This window comes from Curcuma longa, chromosome 11, assembly GCF_044706935.1.
Source record: "Curcuma longa cultivar G26 ecotype Majalengka, Jawa Barat chromosome 11, ITB_CL_G26_1.1, whole genome shotgun sequence".
Classification (NCBI taxonomy): Eukaryota; Viridiplantae; Streptophyta; class Magnoliopsida; order Zingiberales; family Zingiberaceae; genus Curcuma; species Curcuma longa.
Genome location: NC_133871.1, coordinates 32,095,669 through 32,105,560, shown reverse-complemented (window position 1 = coordinate 32,105,560; position 9,892 = coordinate 32,095,669). Strand labels below are relative to the sequence as shown.

The window sequence follows — 9,892 nt, the reverse complement described above, 5'->3', positions numbered from 1 at the left end:
TGGTAGGTGTGCAATTAATAATGCTTATTTTGGAGTGCCACACTAAACATTACAATAATTTGCGCTTATCCTAATTAATTAAGCAGTTAGCGTCTTATCCTGGGAAGACAAGCACATGGCATTCACGAGGATTTCATGTATATGCTCTGTCAAAAGGACCATGAGAATGGGAAATATCATGTAGTAGTTCAATCAATCTACCACGTATATATATATATATATATATCCGCCACAAAATAATATCCTCACTAAATGGCTTACATTTTTATATCAAACAGATAATTTAATCAACATTATTTAAATTTAATTAAAATAGCTTGAACATATTTAAAATTATTTTTATACATTTAAAGTATTTTTTAATCATTTTGAAATGATTTTAATTAAATTTAAACAATTTTAACCTAATTAATTAAGCATTGTTTATATAAAAGTGATTTATATATTACATTTTTAGCAAGTTGAATTAAAAAACTAAAAAATAATAATTTATTTTATATTGTAATAATTATTCTTGTGTTACTACATTAATAAAAAATAGTTTTGAAATAAAAAATATGATAAGTCATTGTTTCAACTTTTTTTTAAAATGCCATTTTTGACAAAAATGATAAAAATAGAGATAAGTTTTTAATTTTTGGCTATAAAAATTCAATCTACCAACATATCAAGAAGTGAGCCATCATTATGTTCCTAAACTCTTGGATTATATATATGCATGGAATGATGTACAAGGATCCCAACATAACTTAATTGAACTATTAACATTTCGTTGTTATCAGAGTGAATCGATAATATTTTATAAAAATGCTTAAGATAAAATGATGAGCATTTCATAAAAAAAATATAAAATTAAAATACAATAGTAAAATTGCATGCGGCATTTCAAAAATAATCAGTTCATAAGATAAAAATTAAATGTCAATCAGTCAGTCAGGGTGGAATTCGATTTTAAATAAATAAAATCTACTACTTCATGGTTCCATATGATTGATCTATGATCATATATAAAGTAAATCAGAAAGGTACGAAGAAAGACATTGTTTCGTTTCGTTAAGATTCGATTTGACTCTTACTTACTTTAATAAATCTATCCCATAATAATTAATTCAATTATATCCCAAGGGTGATAATAAACTGCTATGATCAAGAGAGTTGATGGCAGATGATGACGAAGACAGCAGACCAAGAGTGGTTCAAAGGGCAGGTCTCGATCGGCCCGCTCGCCTGCAAGCCCTGCTGCAGCATAATTAAGGAGCCAGAGCATGTCAACAGAAAGCTGTTCCCCTTCGATCGGTCATGGAGTTAGTGGGTCGTCGTCGGTAAGGTCGATCTCTTTCAATGGCTTGCAGAATAAGACATCTGAAGCATGCATGCATGCATCACTAATTCCGCATGCCAACTCGCCTAGTTTCAACGAACAGACTAGAAAATTGAAATTAAGATATATATCCATGAAGATCAGGATGATCCGACCACCACGAAGATGAGGACATAGAAGGCATAACGAACGTAAGTTTCTTGGCTAAATAAGTAAAAAGTATATTACCATCAGGCATCAGCAGGGAGGTTCGGGAGGAGAGAGATTAATAATATCATCGTTATTGAATACAAGAGAATCTCACTAGTTAGAGTAGGTTAGGCTTTTCTTGACACATTAATGACGGGCACCTAACTCAGTGTATGGAAAGAACTACTCGTCTTACGTTCTCTACGTCAAGGTCACATCCACAACAGTTCGTGCAAAGGGTACTGTGGCAGGGGGCTAGATGATCATTTATATATGGTGCTACACATTAAAGGTTTAACACGATTATCTAAACTTATGTGCTAAAGACTCTAAATCCTTAATTAGTTTTATATGACAAGAACTGTGTTACAATAACGCATATTTTCATAGATTAGCGACCAGAAGATCTAGAAGAAAGTATTGACAGATTATGAACTAATTGAATACGTACCTGCATCTCATTATTTGCCCTAATCTCGCAGAAGCACTACAGATGCACGCACAAACATGACCGAGGTTGCCACGCCACTAGACGAGTTCAGAAGACAGAGGATGCCTCCATGTTCGCAATCACCTACAAGGGATAACATACATGCAAGAAAGCAACCGAGTTACGTTACAGGCACCTCAGGTTATCAGTTATAAAATAAATGACTAACGAGAAGCTCCTCTTCCATCTGCAGCTATTTCCTCATTAAAGCAGGAATGCACTGAAGCAATCGCTCAACTTACAGTGCTTCACACTTTTGGTGTTCCCTGACTTCGAAGGTTCAGCCCTAATGGCAGATTTCAAGGGAGTAGCTTAATTTAGGGCAATACGATGTAACATCCGCTACATATGTTGGACTTCAGCCATGATGAGCTTATCAACTAGAGCTGCTTCCTTCTGCAGCAGTATACTGTTAAAAATGAATAAATGATCAAACAATTTTTGAGAGACCAAGTTTGTCATGGTAGTAATAGTTCTTTGGGAAAGCTAGTACCACAGAGTCAGCCTAGTGAAATTCTCAAGGATGATCATGATTGGTTCCAAGAAATAAGTGAAATTCTATAGGAGATCAATTGTTTTAGGAGAATGAAAATGTAACTCTCTATAGGTGTTGAGTGTAGCAATAATGCAGTAAAGAGGTATAGTCTACTAGGAGAAATATTTGAGCAATAATATTCCAATAGGTCTGCCTGGGAGGTCCAAAAATTTTATTGTCTTTCATTTTTCTTCCTATGTCAGGTAAATAAAAGAGAACTTTGTTACCACGATAAAATCTTTATAATTAAGAGATTGTGAATTCGAATCTCCAATCACGGGATAGATTTATTAAAGTAGACAATGATCAAATCTTAATGAAACTGAAACAATATCCTTCTCCGTAGTAACTAACTGTAATTTTCTAATTTACCTCCTCATATATGATTGTAGGACCAATCGTGTGGAATCATTAGAGTAACAGATTTCATCTTTTATTAAAGTGAATTTGAATCTCAATAATAATCTTTTATAAATTAAAATAAAATTATGGATCATAGATCATTTTCTACGATCTCACGTGGAATCTACACGGAACTATCCTTTTATTATATAAGGTAAATGAAGTCAATTCCATGAGGTCCCAGTTGAAATACAGGTTCATTTCTTGAAGATAAAGGTGGCTGACAATTGAGTTGGCAAATCAGTTAATGAACGCTATAAAGATAGGCTGTTCGTACTAGAGATCAGTGTTCATCATAAATGTCCCATCACACCACTGAATTGATGGGACCAGACTAGTTCATACTACTTAATGCGCTTTTAAAGAAATCACTTGGGTATTTAACTGAAGAAAAGAAGATCCAAAAGATAACGTGAAAATTCATGAAGCTTTGTCCTCCAACGCGTTATTTGTCAATAGCAGCCAGAACCGAATTTAAAATGTTTTTTTTTCAATAAACGAAATTATGTGAGAGAGAGAGAGAGATCCCGCATGCCTATTGTCAGAGACAACACATGAAATAACTGGAAAGAAGACGAGGCTTACCATAAAGATGGAAACTGGTATCAAGACTGACCCAGCGAGGTTAATTATACAGTTAGTGGCTTGGTCTAGGTATCTGAAAAAGAACTTCGTTGAAACAAAGTGCTCATAATGATTTGTTTTTATGACAGAGGAAAATCATAAATTCCAAGAAGACAGAGAATCTAAAATAAGAACAGTGATAAAAATGGAATGGCAGCCTTGTGACTTGACCTAATTGGCTTCAGTAAACAGATGTCAGAAGGCCCATTTAACTAAAGAGACACAGAGACTCATACAATTGGAGCAGCAGAATGAGAAACAAACATTATGAAAGTAACAATAGCAGCATGCCTAACAAATCACAATGAAGGAAAGAACAATTAGTAGTTTTGGTGTTGATTAGTGATTAGAAGTAGTTTTGATTGAAAATGGAGGGGCAATCCCAGTGGCCAAACGATACGCGTTATAGGATTGTTCAGATCCCCACATCCATGACGGTTTAGCAAAAGCTAATGCATAAAGTTATCTATAAATTATCCAAATAAAATATATAAAGACAAAGATGAACTAATATTTTCCACCAGAAAATGCAGGACATTCTTGAGATACATCATGGGTGTAATCATTCAAGAAAAAAAAAATTACATTTCAGATCAAACAGCAATTATAGTAGAAAAAGATCATTTTCCCTGACATTAACTGGTATCACGTACATATTTCTATCGAATGAATATTCCCCAAGATTAAAGTGCAAAAAATCAGAAAATGGAATCTCTCCTAGGAAAAAAATTTGGTACCCGAAGTTCAGTAGAACATCTCAGAATCTCAACCATATTACGGTTCTCATGAAGCATGATGTGAAACGTACTTCAAAGATTTAAATGGATACTGGGCAAGGTCAAGTATGGCCGTTTCTCCAAGGGAGTATGGTAATTACCACTGACAAGTCATACCATGAATGCAGAATCACATCGTATTCAGCCTCACATGTTCTATCAACCTCGAGTACAATAGCTTCTCAAACTTCTTCGACCTACAATAGAATTATCAATGTAAAGCAGCCAATAAATTCAATAAAGAATAACTTATCAGTTAAGTTCTGAACCTCATTTCAGACACTATCTCATTGAATTTTCATATCACATAAGATATCCAAAGATTCTTAATATTATGGCATTCTCATCCACCTCCCACAGCTAAAGATGACTTTTTCATTTATCAATTCGACCCCAAAAAATTTTCACACTAAAACCATGATAACATTGGGAACCCCATCCTAAGGTAAGTCACACAAGATGAGATTTTAATGTCCTCTTCTAGTATCACATAACACCCTAACTCTTAGACATGTCTTTGTGCAAGAAATTGAAAAGGAGGCATCTATTACTTTCCATATAACATAGAACCATAATTCTTAGACTTGAAATTGTGCAAGATAATTGAAAAGAAGGCATCTATTACTTTCATAAAGAACCCAAATATTTAGGTTTTCCCAATTAATTGAACAAATAAACAGAATCCAAGCGTTGTATGTGATGGCATGCAAATGGATTTCACGTTACTGTGTATTTCTCCATCTACTAATCCAGTTCAGCCATATCAACTATAACTGTGTGACAAAAAAGAATCACAGTAACTATTCTAACCTGTGGTAAGCTCATCAACTCAAGAACAGCTTTTCTGGGAGTCAATTCATTGTCAATAATGCGAGCAACTGCAGTTAGAACTGGCATTTTTACATTGTACTTCTCAGCCAATGCAATAACTGCCCCAGCTGTGGATACACCTTCAGCAACCTACAGAGTAAAAGGAAAATGATAGTCAAGTTGATAGTAGATTTTGCTTCCATCTATTGTTAAAGATAAAGAGATGTATCTGAAACCTGATTCATTGAACCCAGTATGTCATCAAGCTGCTCTCCTGATCCAAGCCGCAATCCGACAGTTCGATTTCTTGAAAGATTAACAAAACATGTAAGCATAATGTCACCAGATCCTGATAGTCCAGTAAGTGTTGTTGGCTTTGCTCCCATCTTCAATAAAACAAAAAATTGTCACCTCTTAGAAATAAAATGCTGCAGTGAACAGATGCAATAGAGGAGAGAATAGGATGGAAAGTCTATCCACTACAAATATTAAAAGCAGAAAAAAGAATGAGAAAAAAAAACATACTTGACAGTATGATAACATGGATCTACAGCAATTGATAGTAATGGTCGAGGACCAAAAAATTTCATCGCGCTGTTCATAACTGATGATAAACCATAGGTATTTAGAAAAAGAAAAAGAAAAGAGATAACTGAAAGTTGATGTATTGATTGCTTCTTTAATCAGAAAAGGAGAATAAGGGAATAATTTATATGAACTGCTATACGTAGAACTACTGGTAGTTGGCACTAGGCATGTAATTGACATAACAGATTTTGATCCAACCTTTGTAGCCAACCATCTTATCTCAGAACATCCCTGCGCCACAAGAGCAGCCATACAATTATTTCCAAGATTCATTCCCTCCACAATGCCTGATGCTATGGCAAGCACATTTTTCAGTGCACCTGCAATTTCCACTCCTGTAACATCGCTGAAGTATCACAAGTCATAAATTGAAGGATAAAACACAAAGCCAACTAAATGAGTACAAATCCCAATTAGCAATAAGATATTTATTTATTCCACAACTAAATTAAACAATTCTAAAAAAACAAAGAGAACAATGGAAAATAGGAGCATGTTTGGCTTGTCACTCATGTTGGGTAAATACCAAGAACATTTCAAATTCTGGAGAGAACAGTGGTCAAATCATCCACCAAGAAGATGGTACAAATGTAACTGTAGTGTAATTCTTTGCATTTGATCATAAGAGAGTTGTGAAGCATTTCTATTTATTAGTAGAGAAAGACATCACCATAAAATACTTTAATCAAGCTTCAAAATTATGGAATTATCACTAGGCAATATTGTAGGTTGCTAAGAACATAAAACCATAACTGGTCCCAAAATGGCATGCATGGGGAATTCACCTTAATGATGTATCAACAATCACCGACCATTCTTAGACTAATAAGTGCAAACCTTTGGAAGAATAAGATAAAGCTTTCTATTATACTCAGAAGCAAGTTTCCCACTGTATAGTCAATGAATGCTAAGAAATTTTCCTATCACTGAATGCCTAACACTCATTTCTTCAATTTGCTTTCATAAAAATATTTACCATTTGTTTGCCACAACCCTTTCATAAGTTCAAGTTCTATTGGATTGACTTTGGTGGACGATAAAGTAGTCCGCTCTCACCAAGTACACCAAATCATTGCCTAAAGTTGTAATCGCACCATCTTGATTAATTTTGATAACCATCTTGATCAGAGATATTTTCCCCCTTTTGGGAGAAAGGCCCAAAGCATGTTGATGTTTTAAAAATGGGATGTATGTACGAGATGTGAGGGAATGTGAGAGCCTACACTGGGATTAAACAAAGGCATGCATACTGATTTTTCTGCATACAAACCATAGTTTCTGTATTAACTATTGAAAGTACTTGAATTGTCTCTGCTACCACTAAAACATGGATTAAAAATCACGTGGGGCATATCTAGGAAATTATTATTCTTCTGATGATTCTGGATGAACCAGCATGTATGAGTTTTTAAAAATATGAAATAAATAATAACAACAACCAAGTCTTATCCCACTAGGTGGGGTCGGCTAAATAATAAATAAATAACAGAAAATTGAAAGTTTTCTTTACCTCGAGGAGCTTATCCTCAGGTTTGGGGAAGCTAATAATTGCTGAGCTGCCCTTGCCAACTTTTTGTCTTTTGATGCAACCACCATTGCTGCAACCCCAAAGGTCATTAGAAAACTCTTAGCTTCTGGAATGAAAACAATGCAAACATGCGAGTCTAGCATCTGTAGATTTTGAATATTATTAATAAGTGAAAAATCATGTTAACATGTGAGCATGACAGAACCTAGTTTTAGTCAAATGAATGGGGCAATATATATCAACATCATCATGCTACAGAATAAACATAGTAATTACCCATTTATGGCACAAAGCATACCTGTTGGCATCTTGCTCATCAACTCTATTGCAAAAGAAGGCCCAGATAACACAACAAATGGTTGACGAGGGTTTCTTAATGCACATGGAATGATTTGAGACATTGTTCTAAGAGTATTCAGTTCCAACCCTTTACTAAGAGATATAAATGGCAAGTTTGGGTCAACATGTTGTGAAATGCCTTGAAGAAAGGATGAACTAAACTGCAAAAAAAGACCAGGTAACAAGAGTGAAACTTATTAAGATCTTCAACAGAGATCTGTTAGGAAGCTATATTAGTCCAAAAAACTTTTATGTTCGAGGCAAGAAAAAACCAAAGGAAGAATTTGTAAAGTAAAACTTATAAAGATCTTCGACAGAAATCTGTTAGGAAGTCATATTAGTTTAAAATAATTTTATGTTCACGTCAACAAAAAACAGAGAAAGAATTTGTAGCTACCTGCACAGGAACAGCATGTAGGCAAAAATCAGCTCGTAATAAAGCATCCTTGGCACTGGTTGTCGCCATAATATTTTCTGGCAGTTTGTGTTCAGGAAAATATTTGCTGCAGCAAAGGAGATTAAAGAATGGAGATTGAACAAATAAAGGTGTCTTTCTTCCAGCTAAAATATTATTTTAAAAGCCAATATTAAATCTTCTCAGATTATTCTTTTCCATTCTCAAGTACTTTCCACAAATCACATAACTTAGGTTTAGTAAAATTTTATCTTAGCTCTTTTTCAAGCTTCCAGTTCCTTTTGTATAGATCCAATTTGAGAGATTTTGTAGGTTTATTAATGAGGGCTCCGGGGCACTAACTAGATCCTGGTATTGTGGGCATTCCATCATTCCAGAATACCTTAATTTTAAGTTCCCTCATGGAAAATCAATTGTCGGCCACTAGAATAAAGTTAGTTGAAGGATCTTTCCTCAGTAGCAATTTTAACGCAAGCTTGTTAAGTTGGTTACTACATAATCTGCATCGTGCCAAAAAAAAAAAAACAGTTTTGACTACTTATCCAACATGCCTTATCGATCTATTAACCAACTTCAATGCAGAATGAATCAAATTATTGAGAACAAGAATATTGACCATAGACGTTACGAGGACTTTCAATGCTAGTACCTTTATATTATTGATGAACATAGGAAGATGGTTAATAGAAAAAATTGTAAAGCTGGTTGATCCAGACGCCTTACAAATTGAAGTGCGTCTCATTAATAGCTCGACAGACATCACTATCTCTAAGGAGCATCGAGACTTCCATCCCCGCCTTCCTGCTCGCAACATGTGCTGCCATTGCTGTCCCGAATGACCCCCCTCCAAGAACAACCACCTAATCACGCAAATCAATCACCGAAAAAGCAGGGGGAAATTAAAACCAAAAAATATCAATACGAGTCATCTTCCTTTTAAAGAAGAAACGAACAGATCCAAATGATAAATACCTTCTTGGTCCTCTCAAGGACGTCGGTCTTAGCTTTCGACCGCCAGGATCGGGACCAGCGGACCAGCTTCTCCCACGCAATCCTGACCGCCCTCCTACGGTCTTTCCCACCCTCAAACCTAGTGCTTAAGCTAGGGTTAGCGATTTCTTCGGAGGGTTCTGGGTCTAGGGTTCCGGCAGAGCAGGAGCAAGGAGGGACGCAAGGGGAGGCGGCGGGAAGGAGCGAGGGCTTGCGATAGAACCGCAGATTCCTCTCCGGAAGGGAGAAGGATCGGCGAGCGGAGGGAAGAGGCAGTAGCGGGGAGAGAAGCGAAGGGTCGGCGATGAAGGCCCCGGCCATTCCTGGGCGGTTGTCGCGCAACGACGACGGAGTTTATCCGTTCCCGCGCGTAGAAGCCTCGAGCTTCTGTCCACTGCTCCTCCTCTCCTAGCTTCCATATAGGTCACGTGGTCGTATTGCCGTACTTATTGGGCCCATTGGGCTTTACCTTTATTAGGAGAATTAAGTGGCCGTACGTATTAAGCCCATTGGGCTCTGCATAATGTAAGAGTAGTTGAACGTCACCTGGAAAATAATAAAATCGTTAGTGTATTAATGTTAATCAATTACAAACACATATACAGCTGAATAGGGAAATTAACGGTTATTAAGTTTTACTTTATTTTTTTTAAGAGCTTGAGTTTAATCCAACTTAACTTGAACTTAATTTATTTGAATATTATTAAACTCTTAATTTAAATTTATTCAATTATTTAAAATTTTTACTTTTTAAACTAATTTAATTAGTTAATAAGATTAATATTATAAATCTATTTAATCATTATAATTTTTTAAAATAATTTTAATAAAAACATTTATTTTTAAATTTATTAATAAATATAATTTATAAACTTTACTTGCGGA

At 35.4% G+C, this 9,892-nt stretch overlaps 1 protein-coding gene across 1 annotated transcript; it reads right to left on the bottom strand.

Moving 5' to 3' along the window:
- Nucleotides 1–4,156: 4,156 nt before the first annotated feature.
- Nucleotides 4,157–9,380, bottom strand: LOC141840152 (glycerol-3-phosphate dehydrogenase [NAD(+)] 2, chloroplastic). Its single transcript, XM_074728056.1, has 9 exons — nt 8,990–9,380; nt 8,741–8,877; nt 8,000–8,105; nt 7,562–7,763; nt 7,246–7,333; nt 5,934–6,081; nt 5,384–5,533; nt 5,148–5,297; nt 4,157–4,534 (listed from the first exon to the last, which is right to left on the bottom strand). Exons 1-9 carry the CDS (start codon nt 9,326–9,328, stop codon nt 4,520–4,522), a joined length of 1,335 nt encoding a protein of 444 aa, XP_074584157.1. The 5' UTR covers nt 9,329–9,380; the 3' UTR covers nt 4,157–4,519.
- Nucleotides 9,381–9,892: the final 512 nt, after the last annotated feature.